The sequence below is a fragment of the Diaphorina citri genome, unplaced genomic scaffold, assembly GCF_000475195.1.
Source record: "Diaphorina citri unplaced genomic scaffold, Diaci psyllid genome assembly version 1.1 scaffold2059, whole genome shotgun sequence".
In the NCBI taxonomy this organism is placed as follows: Eukaryota; Metazoa; Arthropoda; class Insecta; order Hemiptera; family Psyllidae; genus Diaphorina; species Diaphorina citri.
Genome location: NW_007379484.1, coordinates 5369 through 27682, shown reverse-complemented (window position 1 = coordinate 27682; position 22314 = coordinate 5369). Strand labels below are relative to the sequence as shown.

General features: G+C 41.3%; 2 protein-coding genes and 1 long non-coding RNA gene across 3 annotated transcripts in view; all 3 read left to right on the top strand.

Moving 5' to 3' along the window:
* The window catches only part of LOC103518050, a 7435-nt gene extending 3633 nt beyond the window's left edge, over window positions 1–3802 (top strand). The window contains exons 2-4 of the mRNA XM_008483106.2: window positions 1236–1478; window positions 1712–2069; window positions 2463–3802. Coding sequence (XP_008481328.1) covers window positions 1236–1478; window positions 1712–2069; window positions 2463–3224 — 1363 coding nt within the window. The 3' untranslated portion in view covers window positions 3225–3802. The remainder of the gene's footprint in view (window positions 1–1235; window positions 1479–1711; window positions 2070–2462) is intronic.
* Window positions 3803–10437: 6635 nt separating this feature from the next.
* On the top strand, window positions 10438–11128 carry LOC113471078. The gene is made up of 2 exons (XR_003393914.1): window positions 10438–10535; window positions 11014–11128. It is a non-coding gene; the product is annotated as an uncharacterized LOC113471078 (long non-coding RNA).
* A 6896-nt stretch (window positions 11129–18024) lies between these two features.
* Window positions 18025–21401, top strand: LOC113471079. The gene is made up of 2 exons (XM_026829959.1): window positions 18025–18547; window positions 20682–21401. Exons 1-2 carry the CDS (start codon window positions 18266–18268, stop codon window positions 21399–21401), a joined length of 1002 nt encoding a protein of 333 aa, XP_026685760.1. The 5' UTR covers window positions 18025–18265.
* Window positions 21402–22314: the final 913 nt, after the last annotated feature.

Below are 22314 nucleotides of genomic sequence, written 5' to 3'. Positions count from 1 at the left end.
AAAAAAAAAAAATTCCCAACTGTCTCCATTGGACATTGACAGATACCAGAATAGCAGGCTTTAGCTTCTCTCTCCTTCTGTCTTATCCTCTTTCGGTCGGCAAGGCTCTTGCTTGAATAGGGTAGTCCTATTTTAGGCGGGGCCCGGCCCTTAGTTGGCGCCCGGACCGCGAATGTTCCGTCTGCGGATGGTTATTCGATTCATCCGAGACCGTTACAAAGATTCAAACTATTGATTTCCGGTACGGAAAAGGTGTTCAAACTTGTCAAACTAAAAACATAAACGAAACTCAAATATTTGGCGAGCGAGGAAAAGTTTTCTCTCCCTCAGTCTCTGCACTCTGTGTATTTCTTATGGTGATTTTAGCGATCAAAAATTGATCATATCTCAGGATCGGTTTAGATTTTCGCAAAATCCTTTCTTATTGCACACCTAGACCATAAAAGGAATATTCCTACCAAATTTTAGCTTTCTAGGTGTTGTGGTTCTCGAGATAGAGCGATCAGTGTGTGAAATGTGAATGGATCTCGTTCTTATAATATAAGATTATTTTTTTTACTTCGGTTTTTGCCCCAAAGAAGAGGTTTAACAGTTCCCTAGATACCTACTGAAACAATTGGGATCTTATCCCGAAATCGAAGACAGAAGGACAGGATAGGACATAGACAGCCGTCCCGAGAGACTTATCTATTCAGGATAAAGTTCGACACGGGCGGGAATCGAACTCGCGACCTAGAGCTTACAATAATAATAATAGTGCTTATTTATACTGCTCGCATAGGACTGTAAAGTTCCTTTACTCCTATAGAGGAAAATAGAGAGAGAGAGAGAGAGAGAGAGAGAGAGAGAGAGAGAGAGAGAGAGAGAGAGACTAAACAAAAGTCCTGTTTGGTGTAGTCGACTTCGTGCAGTTTTGCAACTGGAGTTCGACAAAATTTATATCCTAGCAACGCAACGAAAAAAAAAAGCTAATTGTATGAAAAGCCAGTCTCAGTGTCATATCTTGACTTTTTGCTAGTTCATTTTTGGGCCTTTTTCTGGATTTGAAATATCACCTTGAAATCTATGTTAGATCAGTACATGGTCAAAAAGCCATTTTGGGCTCGATGTACTGTTTACAGGGCTGTACCCAAAATGAAGTCAATTTGAGAATGTAGGGGCCCCTGTTACTGAGTTTTTCCACTAATTATAACGATTATAGTGGTATAATAATGATATCATATTATCTTCATTTCCAGAGCCATGGGTGGCAGTCACAACAACCCTCTGCTTGATAACGAGCTAGCCAGTGACGTCACATTCCTAGCGGGTGTCGAACCCGAGGTCTGGCGTATACCGGGACACCGCCGACTACTGGCGGACAAGAACAGCGTGTTTGAGGCCATGTTTTTCGGCGCCCTGGCCGGGAATCGAACGGAGGACCCTGGGGTTGTCCACATCACGGATGTGTCCGGGAGAGCTTTCGACTATTTCATCAAGTAGGTTCAAGAATCACAAGGTCTTCGGTCTTCACTTGAAGGGTGTTTTTGTAGCACGAAGTGGGGGCTAAAAAAAAAAAAAAAACTACCTAGCTCAGTCTGGCTGGGGGATTGGGGGATGATGGAGGACTCCGTAACTTCGTGAATTTTCATTTGATGTACTCGTATGTACCCAGCTTTACCTAATTAGGTGATTAACTATAGTTAAACATTTGTTTTGCTTCCTCTCACAGGTTTCTGTACAACGACGACATCGAATTTCTCACTGTTTCCTCCACTCTCGACATCTTGCACGTCGCAGACAAATACCTCTGCACCAATCTGATCCGCAAATGTGTCTTCTACTTGGATCAGCATCTGAGTGTCGACAACGTCCTGGATATCTACGCCAGCGTGCAGATCTATGCTGACGCGAGTCGGGGACTGGGGCATTTGGTCCCGTCAGCACCACCGGCGGAGGAGGTCCTGGAGTTGAATCAGCAGAGGGAAGGGCAGTTCAGTCAGAGGAGAGGGTCGGGGGAGGAAGGGAGGATCAAGGCGCAGTATAAGAGTATATTGGACTTGATGCAGCCTGGGAACGAGTCACCCGAGGTAAGAAGATAAGTCAGCAGAGGTTGGGGACGGTAGGGGAAGTGCTAGTCAGCAGAGGGGAGGTAAGAAAATAATAATAAAATGGAATATGGAGTACTTTCTTTCGGGTCCAATCTAAACTGAACTCTAAACCTTTGATGGTTGGGAATGCGTCATCTTCTATTTCTAGTGGTTTGGTACAGGCGCTATACCACGCGACCCAGTGGTTAAACTGATTCCCGTATTCCGAATTTTATTTTAGAACAGGGAAAAAGAGTCTCAGAAAGGGTGAAATAATTTAATACATATTTTTATATGGTTCTTTATTTCTTAATGCTGTCCAATTCATTCCCCTATTTATGCACCTATATTTTTAAATATTCCTGCTCTGACGACCTCGTTTCTTCTTTCCAGACGATCACCCGCATCCTGAACATGCTGTGCTACAACTGTCTCCTCTTCATCGACCACCACGCCCAACAGATCTTCACCTCCCTCCGAAACGTCGATAGCATCCCCAGCATTCACTCCCTGTGCCAAATCTTCTCCCGTCCCTGCCTCCAAGTCCAAGACGAGCTTGCCCTGTACAAATTCCTTAACGCGTATGTCACTAATACGTTAAAACAGACGCAAACCCCCATCAGCGTTGCCAACAAGCGTCGCTTCATTAGTGATCAAAACTGTGATAGAATTCTATTTACCATTAAGTACTTGACGATGGATAGGTTCGAGGAATTCATTAGCTATCTTCACGACAGTGAGACGAACACGTTGTTTCATGAGTACGAGGTGGACTTTTTAATTTATCTGCGCCAAAACAACTCCCATCTGTACATGATCGCGCAGAACTTGGCGAACAATCCGCAAGAGAGCGCCAACAACAACGACGCCTCGCGAGTCAACGAGAACACTCGGAACTGCACGAAGCGAGCCGACAACGCCCGAAGCCTTCACTCGTGGGAGAACTTCAACCTGAGTCACATCGATGTGATCTTTTTAGCCGAGCAGCGAGTGAGCCCGAATGACCTGTACTTGCCGCTGAGTCTCCGATCTTTGCCGAAGATAAAGCCAAAGGACGAGGCACACGGGCAGGAAAAGATCGCGACGTGTAAGAGCAAAGAGAAGCGGAAGTTTGCGGAGTACGTGTGGACGGTGCTGGCGTTCATTTTCGACTGATCCGTTTTGTGCGCGGTGTGAACAGGCCTTATTTCTGATGTTGGGAGTAAAACCGACACTAGAGCTATTGACAAAATCGCAAAATTCAGATGGAACCCGGTGTTGTGCTCATGTGCTGCGAAAAAGTGTATACTGAAGGAGCCTTTAACATTAAGATCATGTCTCCTTTCAGAGTCCTTGAAAAAGTGTCTCTGTAATTGTCTGTTTGAATGGGTGACCATGACCATGACCATGACCAACTGAGCACGAATCCCGTGCTTGCTTCTACTATTAGATACCTCTCCTACCTTTGTTACCTATAGATTTAATTTAAGGAATATACCTAATTGAAGGGCAGGATGAAAAAAGGGCAAAAGTCGTCTTTTGACCTTCTTTCATCCTACCCCTCAATAAGGTACCTATATAAATTAAGTAGATGTTATTCGTTATTTATTACCACCTAGTTTTAAGTACTCCCACCCCCGCTTTTTTCCAATCTAGTCATGTAGAGCCGTGTTCGATTATGTGACTTTTTCTACAGTCAACATGGCCGAACCATTGAGATTGTGAGATTCCTCTTTGTGGAGTAAGTGTGGACGTTCAAAGCGGAATCTCATTGGTTCAACCATGTTGACTATAAAAAAAGTCTCTATTACTTCATTGGAGACTCGTTCGAAACTTCTGTACCCTGGGACAAAACAGTCCTCTTGTGTATCAATGTTAAGAAACGGCTAACTCGGGAGTGTACAGGTAGGTGGCTACCGGTGTTGGTAAAGTTGTTGTATATGTAAAGTCCCTTTCTCACTTGTCGTGAGTTTCATTCGATTTTTTTGCCAGCCTAGTTAGCTTAGTTGGTAGGATAAAATCCGCCCGGGCGGATTTTATCCTACCAACTAAGCTGATGGGATAATGTTCGTTCTCGGAACGGCTGGGTTTCTTCTATCCTGTGTTCCTTCTCTCTTCGATTTCGGGAGGGTAAGACCATAGCAGTTACAGTTCCCTCTGTCAAACCTCTTAAAAAAAAAAAAACTTGGTTCGAGTTCAACTCTGATATTAAGCAAGCTGATTGGCTAAAAAGTTTGAAATCAACCAATAAGAATGCTGAATCCAAAAGTTAACCAAACTCTGTCCTGGCTCCTGGCAAAAGGTAACCAAAGGTCCTGACCTTAAAGGGTTCTAGGAGGGCCCTCTCCTAACTTAACCTCTTTTATGTGATCTCAAACCTAACATAGATGACTTAGCCCACCATTAGATTTTATTTAGATAACTCATTAGAGATTAGACAATTAGAACCAAATTTTCCATTGTTTTTTCAAGGGTTTTGATAGAGAGAATTGTAACTGCTAAGGCCTTGTCGTCCCGAAAGCGAAGAGAGAAGGAAGACAGGACAGCCATTCCGAAAACGAACTTTATTTCGTTGTGATAAAATCCTCCCCGGACGGGATTCGAACCCGCGACCTAGCGCTTACAAGGCAGACCATCCAAGCTAACTTAGGCTAGCAAAAAAAAAAAATAATAATAATAATAATAATAATAATAATAATAATAATAATAATAATAATAATAATAATAATAATAATAATAATAATAATAATAATAATAATAATAATAATAATAATAATAATAATAATAATAATAATAATAATAATAATAATAATAATAATAATAATAATAATAATAATAATAATAATAATAATAATAATAATAATAATAATAATAATAATAATAATAATAATAATAATAATAATAATAATAATAATAATAATAATAATAATAATAAATAATAATAATAATTAGATACCGTATCTGCAGTTTTCTACTTCAATCCCTCTATCTAAACTGACTCTTCATGTCTCTATTTCTCGCCAAGCGACCAATATTAGTTATGTAAGAGCAAGTCATTATTAGGACGATAAACTAGGTAATTGAAAATAATTAAATTTAAAAATATGTAATTGAAAATGAAATAACGAAAAAAATAAATACAAGTTAAAACCGTGTCATTTTCCAAGAAATGCTTACACAAAACGTTGATTCTTTTTTCTCTATCTCTATTATCAAGTAGGTAGGTACCTACCTATTGGGTTCGTCCCGTCAATAAAGTTTCAAATTAAAAGCAAACTCCGTGGCCGAGTGGGCATCACAGGTCCTGGGTTCGAAGTTTTTCGGCTCTTGGAGTTCAGGGTGCACTCAGCCTATTGAGGACAATTGAGTAGCTACTTTAATTAATCGAGTTAGTTGTGGCCAGTGGCCACATTACCAGTGTAAAAAAGATTGTTGAAATATGGAAATCGATTGAAAAGGATGCATGGGAAAATCCTACAATGCTGCAGTGAGCACCAAAGTTGTGACATAATAACACAAAGAAACTGCATTTACATTTTTTTACATTACATTCTATTCTATTTTATTTTTAGACTCATCTCTGTGCGCTGACGTCAAGAACAAAACCATCTTTCTTCGCACGGGCTCTTCACGTAATTTATGAATCTTGAGGATATCGTTCATAGAAGTAAGCCTGCAGATGTCTTCCTTCTCTCTTCGATTTCGGGACGATAAGACCATAGCAGTTACAGTTCCCTCTGTCAAACCTCTTAAAAAAAAAAAAACTTGGTTCGAGTTCAACTCTGATATTAAGCAAGCTGATTGGCTAAAAAGTTTGAAATCAACCAATAAGAATGCTGAATCCAAAAGTTAACCAAACTCTGTCCTGGCAAAAGGTAACCAAAGGTCCTGACCTCAAAGGGTTCTAGGAGGGCCCTCCCCTACTTAACCTTTTTTATGTGATCTCAAACCTAACATAGATTACTTAGCCCACCATTAGATTTTATTTAGATAACTCATTAGAGATTAGCGCTAGGCCGCGGGTTCGATTCCCGCCCGGGGCGGATTTTATCCTGATGGGATAATGTTCGTTTTCGGAACGGCTGGTTTGATGGAACAAAATGGGTACTAAATGATGGGCTTTGGTACAAATTCGCAGCAAAAGTTGTGGTGCTAACTTCACGCACCTGAATACAGTGTGACCAAAAAGGCAGGATGGATTGAATGATACAGGATGTCTGAAAAGGTAAATTTAGAGATTGGATAAGGTTTTACTGAATCGAGATTTTAAACCCGAAAAGCTGAATACAGTGTGACCAAAAAGGCAGGATGGATTGAATGATACAGGATGTCTGAAAAGGTAAATTTAGAGATTGGATAAGGTTTTACAGAATCGAGATTTTCACCCCGAAAAGTGATAATCTGATAATTGATTTTGATAATGATTAATGACATTTTAGGTTGTATTTTTTTTTCTTCGTATTTTTTTTTTCTTCTTCTTCTTCTTCTTCTTCTTCTTCTTCTTCTTCTTCTTCTTCTTCTTCTTCTTCTTCGACATCTTTTCCAAGGGGTTTGATAGAGGGAACTTAACTGCTAAGGTCTTACCACCCCGAAAACGTAGAGAGAATTTAAGTAAGACAGGATAGGAGAAAACCGTTCTGAGAACGAACCTTTTCTATTTAGGATAAAGTCAGTCTTTGGGAATCGAACCCGATAAAAATTTATAAAGGCACGGGCAGCCCATAGCGTTTGCCATGGAGAAGATCTTGGGTTGGATTATCGGAGCCAACAAAGAAAGTGATAATCTGATAATTAATATTGACAATGATTAATGACATTTTAGGTTGTATTTTTTCTTCTTCTTCTTCTTCTTCTTCTTCTTCTTCTTCTTCTTTTCCAAGGGGTTTGATAGAGGGAACTTTAACTGCTAAGGTCTTATCACCCCGAAAACGTATAGAGAGAATTTAAGAAAAACAGGATAGGAGAAAGCCAGCCGTTCCGAGGACGAACCTTATCTGTTTAGGATAAAGTCAGTCTTTGGGAATCGAACCCGATAAAAATTTATAGAGGCACGGACAGCCCAAAGCGTTTGCTTGCCATGGAGAAGATCCTGGGTTGGATTATCGGAGCCGACGAAAAAATTGCACTCGTATTTCGATAACAAATATTTCTACGGGTTACTTTCTGGTGTTCTCGTGTTGACCCAGCACCTAAATGGGAAGTAGGTACCTATATCTCTTATAGCCCATCTGACATGCTACGACACAGGCCACACGAATCTAATGTACATACCTATAGCAATTACTTCCTTGCTACGAAAGAAACAGCGATGAAACACTCATCTTTTAAAACTTAAAAAGTACCTACCAAAATAATATGGTGTTCTCGTGTTGACCCAGCACCTAAATGGGAAGTAGGTACCTATATCTCTTATAGCCCATCTGACATGCTACGACACAGGCCACGGGCCCCGCGAATCTAATGTACATACCTATAGCAATTACTTCCTTACTACGAAAGAAACAGCGATGAAACACTCATCTTTTAAAACTTAAAAAGTACCAAAATAATAATAATAATAAATAAATACCAATTCCTGTACGGTAGGTATTGCAATAATTACCACATTTTATTTATGTTATTTTTATTTTATTTATTTAATCTCAGTCTATGTTCTTTATTTCTACATTATTTAATTAGACACGTATTTATTTAATTAGCTCAAGTTGGGATGGTGCCATGCTATTTGCGTCATTGCACGCTAGGCTAAACCTTTTTCTTCAGCGGATTCAATGGAAATGCGTCAGTCAGGTCGGTCTGACTAGATGGCTAAATACATACAGGGGGGATCTGTCTGGATTGGTCTTTTTTTTCAACAAAATACTCAAGTATATTTATTCACAATTCATGGACAGCCATAACATAATAAATTAAAAGAAATAACAATAAAGAAGAAGAAAGAAATATGTAACTGAAGAAAGAATAGGGGACAATAGAGAAGAAAAGATGGCAAAAAATAAAAAAGAATGAGTTAATGAGATGCTGTGTCCCATATTGGGGATGTCTGACTGAGGAACTTTAAACAGATGTGCCTTTTATTAACTGTTAGCATATGGGACAACGCGTTCTAAGCTGACAGTCTAATTCTAAATAAAGCTCTAATTATGCCTATCGCACAGTGTTGGAAGGATTGGGGTTTAAGCCCCTTTGGACGCACCAGCGAGCCAGGGGAAAGAAGAATGAAGAGAGTGATTCAGCTGGCCGGTGCGCGTTGTCTGAATGTGACACGGGGCGAGCCAGCAAGCTCGCTTGACGGAGAGTGAGTAAATGCGGCCACGGTAAGTAAGTAAATGTGTTCTGTTTTGACCTGGTTTCGGCGCACGTCGTGGTATATTAAAATACCCTAATAGGGTTAGTCAGAAGACTTCCCCAACGCTCCAATCCATAGTAAATGTTGGAAGGATTTGGGTTTAAAACCCTTTGGACGCCCAGACTGAAATGATACTAGACCTGCGGGACCTTGTCCATACTGTATATATTGAACTCCAAACTTTCAGGTTTGGCGCACTCTGAGAGGATATTGTGTTCGATTTTCATTTATCACTCTCAATCCATTAGGATTATATTTCTATTCTATTCCCATGGCGTAGTGGTCACTGCGCTCGCCTTGCACGCGGGAGACCCGGGTTCGATTCCCGGCGGGGTCAAGAAATTTGTATCATCCAAATGATTGATTCCGTGACTGGCTGTTGCGGGGCCCACTCAGCCTCGTGAGGAAAATGAGTAGCTATGACATATAAATGCGCATAGCGACCGGTGCCAGCATGGTAGGTAAACATTGGATTTTAGGATTATTGAGATATTGGGAAAAATCCTACAATGCTGCAGTGAGCACCAAAGTTGTGACATAATAACACAAAAAAACTGCATTTACATTTAAAATTTAGCGTGCTTGGAATCTGGACGGGTAGCTCGTCGCCGAATGTAAAAACCTGATTACGAAAAAAAAAAATAATAATAATAATAATAATAATAAATAAATAAAAAAATAGCAGTTATACAGTGATATTAATACTAACCTTCTTGGGAGAGCTTGTTGCCAAATAAAGGGTAAAACCTCCGTCAGTAAAAACCCCAGCAGTAATACAGTGACGTTAACTCCTAGAAAAAAATATTTACCTCTGATGGAAAGGAGAGAACCTACGACATTCATATTGGTAGTGCAGATAGATATCACTCTTATTGACTCGTATAACTGTGGCAGTGTTGCAAGCTACCACTTCTGTTATGAGATCCCCATATTTCAACGTCAAATCTGCAATCTGAAAACAAACAACAGTACATATTGCATAGTCAGAATGAAGCTCTAAGGGCCTAGTGGTAACCTTCCATTCACAAGATTTATTCACTCAATATCAGCATAGGTAACTATACCTATTTTCAAATTTAGATATTTTCATTCCATTTTTTATCATGCACTTATTCAAGTAGTTACTTCTTCGTACATGTACATTTATTTTTTTCATTATTTTTTTAAGGGGTTTTTTTAAGAGGTTTGACAGAGGGAACTGTAACTGCTATGGTCTTATCGTCCCGAAATTGAAGAGAGAAGGAAGACAGGATAGGAGAAAGCCAGCCGTTCCGAGAACGAACATTATCCCATCAGGATAAAATCCGCCCCGGGGGGGATCGAACCCGCGGCCTAGCGCTTACGAATACAACTGAAAAATCCTTTTATCCAAAGAAAATATACCTTTATAGGTATACTGTAACTGCTATAACGGTCGGAACGGCTGGCTTTCTCCTATCCTGTCTTCCTTCTCTCTTCAATTTCGGGACGATAAGACCATAGCAGTTACAGTTCCCTCTGTCAAACCTCTTAAAAGAATCAATGAAGAACATACCTCTACATAAAAGGAGAAAGAGTTATTTTATTTATTTTATTTTTACACAGTTAGCATCAAAGGCCATTTGCGGCAAATAAATAAAGTGGCCTACAGTTCTTTCGGGAAGTTGTTTCTCATTAAGAAACGCATGAGGGTAGCTACGGAGTCTGGATCATCTTTGAGGACATCAGGGAGGGCAGAATTCAGGAAGGAGTTGGGGCGGAAACGCATCTTTCGGCAGGACAGGACAATATGCTCTACTGTTAAGGGGACATTGCACTCGTCACAAACTGGTGGGTCTTCTCTTCTGAACAGGAACGAATGAGTAATTTTGGTGCGCCCAAGGAGGAAGAGTAAAAATCTCAAAAGACCAATTTTATGCTGTGTCCTTTGGCAACTCTATATTTAGAGCACTTTGTTAATACCTACATTATTTAATTGTTTCTCTCTGATTAATCACTTAATCAGTGATAAGAGGAACCGGCCGTTATCACTGATTATTACAATCAGTTGTATTGTGACCGCGACTCACTGAAAGTGTCTTTGTTCGCCGCTAATTTCAGCTAAACTGTTCTTTTTTCGAGATTACTTTTTCGAATAAAATTTAGCGATTGGTCCAGTGGTAACGCGCTTTCTTGCAAGAAGGATTTGGGTATCGAACCCGGGACCTTCTGCATAGGGAGCGCGTTACCACTCAATCAACCGTGAGTTTAGTTAATTCTAAAGGAAAACGGCCTAAAAGTTTATCCAAACCTACAACGATGAACGGATAATGTTCGTTCTCGGAACGGCTGGCTTTCTCCTTTCCTGTCTTCCTTCCCTCTTAGATTTCGGGACGATAAGACCTTAGCAGTTACAGTTCCCTCTGTCAAAGCTCTTAAAAAAAAGCTAAAACAGTAGTCATATTTTTATTTATTATTATTATTTTTTTTCCAACTAGGTATAAACTATAAAATTATGAAAAAAGTAACTATGGCTATCCATAAAACATTTTTAAATGATAAAATTATGTACAAAGAAATGTTCACAGTGGGATTCGAACCCCACCCCATACATATTTTCGCAAAGCCGAGCGTAGCTTAACCTAAGTGTTTTATCAGTCGATAAGTCCCGTCAAATCGGATACAAGTCCGTTTTGTGAAAAGGAGTGATTAGAAACAAGTTGTCTTATTTGCAATGATCAACAGAAATCAATTTATGATACCATATCAGACACAATCACGAGGATCTTACTTGGCGATTTTCATAGTGGGTAAGTCAAACCATCCATTTATTTATCTCCTTGTATTGTAGCTTAAGGAATTTCATTTTATAGGTGTAAGCGCTAGTCCCCGGGTTCGATTAATGCCCGGGGAGGATTTTATCCTGAACAGATAAGGCTCGTTCTCGGAACGGCTGGCTTTCTCCTATCCCGTCTTTTCTCTTCGCTTTCGGGACGATAAGACCTTAGCAGTCTGAAATCTCGGTAACCAAGAGGGAGGAAAGAGGTAGGGTATTTCCCAAGGTCGAGTCGTCAAAACTGAGAACGAAAAAGTCGTCAATATTCCAAGGTATTTCTAAGATTCGTCAATATTCCAAGGTATTCCAAGGTATTTCTAAGATTTAGCCACTCTGTAGACCTTTGACCAGACAGCACCTTTCTTCCTTATCATGCTGTTTCTATGAAGCCATTAACGGGTAAAACAGAAGGATCTGTTTACGTGTTTCATTGTTAGAAAACCGTAGGGCAGCGCTTCTCAAAGTTTTTGCCATCGCGGCATTTTTTCCGAGACTCCAATTTTTCCACCGCACTCCCAAAGCCCCTAATATGTACACGAATGTCGTCAAAGAATGAACAAAAATATTTTCTTTAAAGCGCCGCAGTCCTTTTTTTCCATTTTGGCCTAGGGTTTATCTTTCATCAGTTTTGTGATCTTTGCCTTACCCAGAAACATCTCAAATCTCGCGGTAAACCTCGGGGGACCTGGATACACACAGTTTGTGAAACACTGTCGTAGGGTGTTTCCCGTTACCGCTCAGGTTAGATCATTTCTAATGTGTCTATTGTCACGGCCTTCACCTTTTCAAAACAATGTGTTATGTCACAAAACAATGGGCTGAAAAAACCCCAAGAGTGGCGCCACAAAGGCTGATCTGAGACTACCGAAACGGGTGTCCAAAGTCCAAACCTGTTGAAACGCAAGAACTACAGGGTGTTTGGATAACCGGGCGCCTCGTTGCTTCAAACTCTTGAGGGAATACTCTTTATTTTCAAGATCCGAATGTCACAAAACAATGGGCTGAAAAAACCCCAAGAGTGGCGCCACAAAGGCTGATCTGAGACTACCGAAACGGGTGTCCAAAGTCCAAATCCTGTTGAAACGCAAGAACTACAGGGTGTTTCTGGATAACCGGGCGCCTCGTTGCTTCAAACTCTTGAGGGAATAGGTACTCTTTATTTTCAAGATCCGAGCGCACCAGGCCAAGTTCCAATAAGCCCGTGTATCTCCATATTCTCCATAGATTGGCTTCCTCTGAAGATAAACTTTTTAAATTCAGGGTACATATACATATTTAAGTTATCACTCCTAAGATCTCTTTGAAACCCGCTACTGGAACACCCCGTAATTTTCCACACAATAAGTTTAAGGTCACAAGGTAAGTGGCGAGTGTAATAGAATGACAACTCAAATGAATACAACATAGGGGTAACCATTATAATGAATGAGCCATTTTGCGTGATGAATGGACGACAAAACACAACTTGTCTAAATTTCTAAACCCAAAATACCCCAAAAAGGGACAACAACGGTACCTACCGTAAGGAGAAAAACAAAGGATTGATGTGAGTTGAAAAGGAAGAGTTTCAGACTTCAGAGAAGTCTGTCCAAAAAGAGAACCTCATGATAGAACCTGTCTTTCCATTTGTTCATTCCTACGGCCAGCGCGGAGCGGCGATAGCACGTTACGTAAATGCATCAGTTATTCCAGTTATGTTCAAAAAACTTTGCTGCAACTTTCTCAAACACGTCCAAACTAACGAATTTCATTGCATTGCACAAGTCTGGACCCACCATAACATCACGTCACGTGAGCTCAGAGGAGTCAGGAAGATGTAGTTCAATGTTTTCCCATAATATTGTAGGTAATTTCGTTCATGATAGCCAAACGGCCCTCGCGTAACGTGAAAGGAGTGTGTTTCTACCTGTAAGGAGCTTTGGTCGTTCTCGGCTGGCTTTCTCCTATCCTGTCTTCTTTCTCTCTTAAGAGAATTCGCTTTCGGGACGGTAAGACCTTAGCAGTCACTGTTCCCTCGATCAAACCCATTAAAAAAGAGATAGACACCGAATGTTTTTTCGCTATTGATAACCTGTAAAACTAGTTGAATCCAGATTTCCATGAGGCAGGACAGCAGGACACTGATAACAGAGATGATCTAAAATTCGATGCTCTCGCGCACGTGGTAAACTTATGACTGCTAGAAAACGGGAAAGACCTGTAAAATAAGATGGAATAGAATAACATCCAGAATGATATTTTCCGAACGGGATACTTTGTCATATCTTATATTATAAGAACAAGATCCATTCACTCATTCACATTTCATAGTTCACACACTGATCGCTCTATCTCCAAAAAAAAAAAAAAACCTTGGGTCACTGAAGTTCAGTAACGTGGCGCGTAATTGATAACTTTCGCGTATCCGGAACTTTTGGTTATTCGCGTGTTGCTGGCTTTTCCCGGCCTCACTCAGTCTGGGTGAGTTTAATGTAAGCGGGTAGCTTGTTGCGAAGGGTAAAACCCTCAGCACTGAAAATCATAGCAGTTATTACACAGACGTAATGTGACGTTAACTTATATCAAACAAATCGTTTGTCCCTTTCCACAAAAGAGATATGTACCTAAATGCCCGTCTTGCCCGTATTTTGATTTTTACTTTCTAGGTATTTTTAATAATGAGAACCAATATATGAATGAATGACCACTCACTGAAAGATAACAACAAACACTATTTTGTGGTTTCTATTTTGTTTTTATGATGTTACCCAAGTAGGTAATTTATCTTGTTTGGTTTTGCTTTGTTCGTGTGTTTGGTACAAAAGAAATAGGTAGATCGTATTTTACCATTTATTGTCTAAAATCCGCCCCGGGCGGGAATCGAACCCGCGGCCTAGCGCTTACAAGGCAGGCGCACTACCAACTAAGCTAACTAGGCTGGCGAAATTTACTTTCTAGGTATTTTTAATAATGAGAACCAATATATGAATGAATGACCACTCACTGAAAGATAACAACAAACACTATTTTGTGATTTCTATTTTGTTTTTATGATGTTACCTAAGGAGGTAATTTATCTTGTTTGGTTTTTCTTTGTTCGTGTGTTTGGTACAAAAGAAATAGATGGTATTTTACCATTTATTGTATTCTATTTGGTTTGGAGAGGTTGCGCGCGGATAAGGGGGTGTATTTTTAGACCGCTTTCAAGGTAAGGCTTTTGATTTGCCGCCTGATTGTCCAGGGCTTTTCCAGGAAGTTTCTTCAGAAGGATGACGTCATCCTGACGACCGATAGGGACACCTCAAAAGGGAATGCAAGAACACGGTGGATCACTACGTGATGTTTCAGACGGCCACCCATCCAGATATCAACCACGCAGGACGTTACTTAACCGAATGAGAACTGGTGCATTTGACGTCGCGTCGAGTGAATCCTCTTTTTCTTGTCGAGATGTAGAGTCCACTGAGCTATTATTGGTCTATTGTATTTTAAACAAGACCGCTTTCAAGGTAAGGCTTTTGATTTGCCGCCTGATTGTCCAGGGCTTTTCCAGGAAGTTTCTTCAGAAGGATGACGTCATCCTAACGACCGATAGGGACACCTCCAAAAGGAATGCAAGAACACGGTGGATCACTGCGTGATGTTTCAGACGGCCACCCATCCAGATATCAACCACGCAGGACGTTACTTAACCGATTGAGAACTGGTGCATTTGACGTCGCGTCGAGTGAACTCTCTTTTTCTTGTCGAGATCTAGAGTTCACTGAGCTATTATTGGTCTATTGTATTGTAAACACATCTTAGACATACTTATCCGTGTCCAAATGAATTCAGCATGTGAACCTCCAGAATTCTGTGACAGCTACTTCTGCGGGGCTGCACGAATAGAGATCACTTTAAGTGCAGGTGTCAGCTCCCATGAGTGGTCACTAAATACACAGAGTGCAGAGACTGCGGGAGAGAAAAGTTCCGCTCTCGACCAACATTTTGAGTTTCGTTTATGATTTTATTGGCGTAGTGGTCACTGCGCTCGCCTTGCACGCGGGAGACCCGGGTTCGATTCCCGGCGGGGCCAAGAAATTTGTATCATGCAAATGACTGATTCCGTGACTGGCTGTTGCGGGGCCCACTCAGCCTCGTGAGGAAAATGAGTAGCTATGGATTTCAAATTGATCTGCTTCACAGCGAGAGGGACCGCTTTGGAATATTGGATGAAGACGAGGCAGCAAATGATGAAGATGTTGATGAAATGGGACAGGTACCTAGTCAGATGCATTTCGATTTTGATACGGTAGGTGAGCAACATGAAAGTATGCCGGACCGAAAGTTACAACCAAGTATCGTCAAAAGTGTAAAACTAGTTGGAAATTGGCTTACGGTTAAATCGGGATGGGCTTACGGTTAAATCGGTCGACATGAAAGTATGCCGGACCGAAAGATACAACCAAGTATCGTCAAAAGTGTAAAACTAGTTGGAAATTGGCTTACGGTTAAATCGGTATGGGCTTACAGTTCGGAATGGTCCGCTGAAAATTCGAAGCAGTCCACGGAAAATCTGGAATCTGGTTCAGATGGATATGATCTAGGAACGTCCAATGTGTTCCTCAACAAATGTCAATCGTTACTCCTGACGCAAGTAGGTATTGACACAGTCTTGTTACTCGATCTTCACAAACACGAAGAAAAAGTATCCAAAATCTCAGCAGGTAAATCCAAAGTTTGTAGTAAAACAAAGTCACTTCACTTTCGGGATCAAGTTTATCGCGGATAATCCAACAGAGTAAATCCAAAGTTTGTAGTAAAACAAAGTCACTTCACTTTCGGGATCAAGTTTATCGCGGATAATCCAACAGGTTTAGTAAAATGGTTACTTAGAAGATAAAAAAAAGACTTGGAACTAGAAGAAACACTTGAAATCTTGAAAAACACTTAGAAAGTCACATCTCCATAAGAAATACACAGAGTGCAGAGACTGCGGGAGAGAAAAGTTCCGCTCTCGACCAACATTTTGAGTTTCGTTTATGATTTTAGTTTGATAACTATGCAGCTAATAGGGAGCGCGCAGCGCGACCGTATTTTTTATTACCTATTTTCTACAAGTTTGGCCATGCCTCGGAATGAACTAGCGGGATTCCGGAGCGAAGCGACGGAATTCAGCTAGTAGCATTATAACTAGAGGTGGTTATTATTATTATGAGTAAGCAAGTTCTATCAAGAACGGATTATACCGGAGGATCCAATATGCAATTCCATCTTCGTCGGAAATGGAAATCAAACAAAAACCCTCTTAATTTGAAAACAATGGAAGTCTAGTAAAACGTTTTGACTGAGTGAATAACGTACGCACATTGCAATGAATGAGGACCATTAAACTGACAGCAGTGGCGGGGGGTGAGAGTTTCAAAAGGGGAAACAAATTCCTGCGTAAGGAGGTTCAGGAAAACAACATTCCTGCTTATAGAGGCTCGATTTTCCTGTTTAAAAAGTTCTTTTTTTGTGTGTCAAAAGCGAAGGGACCATGATTTTATTCCAGGTTTTCTGCTTACGCGATTCGTTTTTATCCAGGTTCGACTTCACAGTAGGTCGATCTGTTGGTGATCTTGTATTTTATATTATAATCCACATAAATATTCTTATTTTATTTGTTTATTAATTAAAAATTTACGTAAAATATTTCATTAAATTCTTGGGACGGAATGGAGCCGAGGCTTCCGGACGTAGCGTTCTCTTGATTCTCAGACTGTCGTCCTTTGGTCTTTGGATGGCCTGAGACAGTCTTTGCAAGAGAAACTAATGCAAGCGAGGATCACCATAAATTCAGGTAGGGGTAAGAAGGGGTGGAGAAAAACGCCTTAGACAGGAAGGGAAACCGGTTCTGCCCCTCGTTTCCACGGATAACCCCGCCACTGTCCGAACCTTATCAAGACAAGAAGATGCACAAGATAACAATCGTGCCTTCGAGAGAGGGGAAATCATTTACGTAAAAGAGGGGAAAACATAACGTTTTTCTGCACAGATCTTTCATGTCCATTGTTGTCCATCAAAATCTATTTTGGACCGCCCTCCCTGAAGATTCAGTTGGACTACGTCTATAAATACCTCCAACCAAGGATGGCTTTCGATCATTTGAGAAATTCAACCTCTTTCCGAACACGTGCGAAAAATCAACTTCTTGGCCTTTTCCCCCGAGAGTCCCACCCCAAAAAAGATTAGAAATCAATTTTGTACCCCGCCTTTTATTCACTTCATAATTTGTGTCCTCCTACTAAATACCTCCAACCAAGGATGGCTTTCGATCATTTGAGAAATTCAACCTCTTTCCGAACACGTGCGAAAAATCAACTTCTTGGCCTTTTCCCCCGAGAGTCTTATCAAGTTGCTCTACTTTTCGTGTGTTTTTATCAAATTTTGTGTCATTTTCCCGCGTCGGAGTGTAACTTTCGAGTATTTATCAAAATTCTGTGTCATTTTTGTTGACTTAATCAAATCAAAAGTTACCGACATCACTGTGTGTGCGTTTAGTGTTGGATGCACTTTCATGTGAAGTTCGTACGGACAAAGGTGTGACATAACTGGAACATTAGAACATTGATGTCCGAACTCTAATCCAATGAAACTCGCCACCTGTCTTTGTAAACATTTTTTGTGACTTTCTAAGTGTTTTTCAAGATTTCAAGTGTTTTTTTCTAGTTCCAAGTCTTTTTTTATCTTCTAAGTAACCATTTTACTAAACCTGTTGGATTATCCGCGATAAACTTGATCCCGAAAGTGAAGTGACTTTGTTTTACTACAAACTTTGGATTTACCTGCTGAGATTTTGGATACTTTTTCTTCGTGTTTGTGAAGATCGAGTAACAAGACTGTGTCAATATCTACTTGCGTCAGGAGTAACGATTGACATTTGTTGAGGAACACATTGGACGTTCCTAGATCATATCCATCTGAACCAGATTCCAGATTTTCCGTGGACTGCTTCGAATTTTCAGTGGACCATTCCGAACTGTAAGCCCATCCCGATTTAACCGTAAGCCAATTTCCAACTAGTTTTACACTTTTGACGATACTTGGTTGTATCTTTCGGTCCGGCATACTTTCATGTCGCTCACCTACCGTATCAAAATCGAAATGCATCTGACCAGGCACCTGTCTCATTTCATCAACATCTTCATCATTTGCTGCCTCGTCTTCGTCCAATATTCCAAAGCGGTCCCTCTCGCTGTGAAGCAGATCAATTTGAAATCCCACACCGAATTCAGTTTAGGGAAAAAGCTCCGAGATAGCAGCGTCTCAGCAATGCCCAATCATCGGATTGTAGAGAATATTAACTTGAACTATTTGCTGCGACGGCAGGTGGTCAGGAACAGAACTGGCGCCGAGGTGGCTAGGATAGAAAAGGCAGCGGCCGCACAGCTCGGCAGCGCTGCCGGGTCGCGCTGCCCGGCAGCTAGGATCGGAACGCCACCTTTAGACAATCCAGTTTAATTGAACCAAATGCGACATTTGTGACGAGGAAACCGCATCAAGGGCGTCCTCTTTCTGAACTCCAAACGGAATGGTTCAACGCCCACCACCAGTGGACGGTGGAGCAAAGACCAAGTAAGTCAAGCGATGGCTAGCGTCCTAAACTTGCTAGGCGTCAACATCAGTCCGATAGTGGGATTGTGACGAGCATTTAAAACAATTCAAATCTCTTCATTTTATTGGGAGGCATCGCGTTGATCTCAATCGGTTGAACAGATTCACACATCGGTTCCGATGACTTGGCACCGGTGAAACGCGTCGATGACGTCAGCGGTTCACGCTACATCGCGTTTCGAAGTTAGGACCGGAACTCACCCGAATAATCGGATCTTGAGCGGAGACCAGCGGTGAGCAGCGGTGGCATATCCGAACACCCAACCTACGTCAATCGAACCCGGGATGAAGACTGAGAGAGTGATGAGGAGAGGTGCTTCCCCTGGTGAAAAATTGGTTGGGAGCTTGGGGGAGCTTGTTTAACCGGATCTTGAGCGGAGACCAGCGGTGAGCAGCGGTGGCATATCCGAACACCCAACCTACGTCAATCGAACCCGGGATGAAGACTGAGAGAGAGATGAGGAGAGGTGCTTCCCCTGGTGAAAAATTGGTTGGGAGCTTGGGGGAGCTTGTTTAACCGAACTGAGGTTGTGTTTATGTACCAGGTTGAGATAAGCTCGGACAAGGTGAGATAGGATATTGTTTCTACAGTTTTGCATTGGAGTGGTAACTTAAGCAAGGATAGCGTGGGAGTGTTGGGTATTTTTTCTAACCCTCTGTCCCGGCGGCCATGTTTAAAATTTATTTTATATCTATTTTTGTTTGCTTTGTAATTCGCTTGATTGTAATATCTAATATGTAGGTATATATGAAAAGTATAATATAAACGTGCAAACTCGAGATAAAAAGTAAAAAATGAATTCAGATTGTACAAGTTGCGGAAAAAAAAAATCAAAATTTCGAATTTCCCGCCAACTTTACACGCTCATGAAGGCTGTGTCAAGTTACCACATCATTTTCCACACGCCAAGAAAGGACGGGAATGGCCTATCTCAACCCGGTACATAACCACAACCTGAAAGTTTGGGCAGGCAGGGAAAAAACACTGGTCACAATAGGTCTATAAAGGTGGCAGTGATTTTTTTTTTTTAATAGGTTTGAAACGTTAGTGTTGGATGCACTTTCATGTGAAGTTCGTACGGACAAAGGTGTGACATAACTGGAACATTAGAACATTGATGTCCGAACTCTAACCCAATGAAACTCGCCACCTGTCTTTGTAAACATGCCCACTCAGCCTCGTGAGGAAAATGAGTAGCTATGACATATAAATGCGCATAGCGACCGGTGCCAGCATGGTAGGTAACCATTGGATGTTAAGATTATTGAGATATTTGGAAAAATCCTACAATGTTGCAGTGAGCACCAAAGTTGTGACATAATAACACAAAGAAACTGCATTTACATTTTTAAGTGCAGGTTTTATTGACGTTGTTACATACGAGTAGGTAGGCCTCGTCTTGTCTTGTATTGTATTTTCCCACAGTCACACGTTCCCTACTTTACAAGATTCATTTCACAGACACTCTGTTTTTAGCCTTAGACATCCCAGTCCAATTGAACCAAATGCGACAATTGTGACGAAAAGCCAATTTCCAACTAGTTTTACACTTTTGACGATACTTGGTTGTATCTTTCGGTCCGGCATACTTTCATGTCGCTCACCTACCGTACCAAAATCGAAATGCATCTGACCAGGCACCTGTCTCATTTCATCAACATCTTCATCATTTGCTGCCTCGTCTTCGTCCAATATTCCAAAGCGGTCCCTCTCGCTGTGAAGCAGATCAATTTGAAATCCCACACCGAATTCAGTTTAGGGAAAAAGCTCCGAGATAGCAGCGTCTCAGCAATGCCCAATCATCGGATTATAGAGAATATTAACTTGAACTATTTGCTGCGACGGCAGGTGGTCAGGAACAGAACTGGCGCCGAGGTGGCCAGGATAGAAACCATTAGGGTGATCCCTGATAGGAGTTCGCTGGCAACGCGCCACGCGACGAGAAACCGCATCAAGGGCGTCCTCTTTCTGAACTCCAAACGGAATGGTTCAACGCCCACCACCAGTGGACGATGGAGCAAAGACCAAGTAAGTCGGGCGATGGCTAGCGTCCGAAACTTGCTAGGCGTCAACATCAGTCCGATAGTGGGACAGCAGATAGTGGGGCAAGTTCCGGAAGACCAAACGAAGCTGTTTTCTGACTTGCAAAACGAACTCCTCACCATTCTTCAACTGGGGCTCCCCTCGGGACCTAAGCTCCAAGTCCAGAGCGACAAGAAAGGTAAACTGTTTCGCCTGCGGCGCGAAGCTCCGGAAGACGATTCCAGCGGCGCAAGGAAGAAGCGGTTCTCAGGCTACAAGATGTTCCTGGATAAGACTGAGAAGACCTCCATGTTGTGTCCGTACGTGATTGAGAAGGACGTCAACGAGCAGCGGTTCCCCAAGACCATCAATAGGATCAAGTGTAAGTTTGAGAACTGCTTGTGTTCAAACAAGGGGAGTTTTCGGTGTACGCAGTTGTGGACCAAGTATGAAGTCCAGTTTAAGGGTTCAGTGGGGACTGATGAGGTAGATGTGGAGCACTCTTGTGTTTGTGCTACCAGTCAGAGTGTTAACGCTCATGACATTGAACTTCCGGGCAATCTGGTTAGCTAGGAAATCATTAACTAGATACCTATTCTAGAATTTTAGGTAATCTACTGCTGCTATGTATAGGTGTTGAATCATATACCATACGAGAGTAAGGAGACTGTTGCCAAAATACTGGTAAACCATGAAGAGCTCATGACATTGAACTTCCGGGCAATCTGGTTAGCTAGGAAATCATTAACTAGATATTCTAGAATTTTAGGTAATCTATTGCTGCTAGGTGTTGAATCATATACCATACGAGAGTAAGGAGACTGTTGCCAAAATACGGTAAACCATGAAGGTAGGTATTCTAGGTAATGCCCTCAATGACCCAGACCCAGAACGAAGTAACCATTCATGATAGAGACACAAACTAGTTCCTTTTTAATATGTAGATAAACTTCGTGGATCGTTACAAAGTTGTCAAATTTCACACGGTCTCTGAACTTTACTGTTTCGTGGGATTCTTCTGTCTTCGCTTTCGGGACGATAAGACTTTAGCAGTCTGTAACTGCGTCCCTTTATCAAGCCTTTTTAAAAAAAGCGGCAAATGTGTAGATTGTTAGATCTACAATACTTATCTGCCAGGTAACTGGACCGAAGATCGAGTAAATCAATCAGTCAAACTTCTTATTTGGCTGAATTTCACACGGTCTTTGAACTTTACTGTTTCGCGGGATTCTTCTCTCTTCGCTTTCGGGACGATAAGACCTTAGCAGTCTGAACTTGTTTCCCTTTATCAAGCCTTTTTAAAAAAAAAGCGGCAAATGTGTAGATTGTCTACAATATCTACAATATTTATCTGCCAGGAGGTAACTGGACCGAAGATCGAGTAAATCAATCAGTCAAACTTCTTATTTGGCTGATTTGACACCAGCTCATGACATTGAACTTCCGGGCAATCTGGTTAGCTAGGAAATCATTAACTAGATATTCT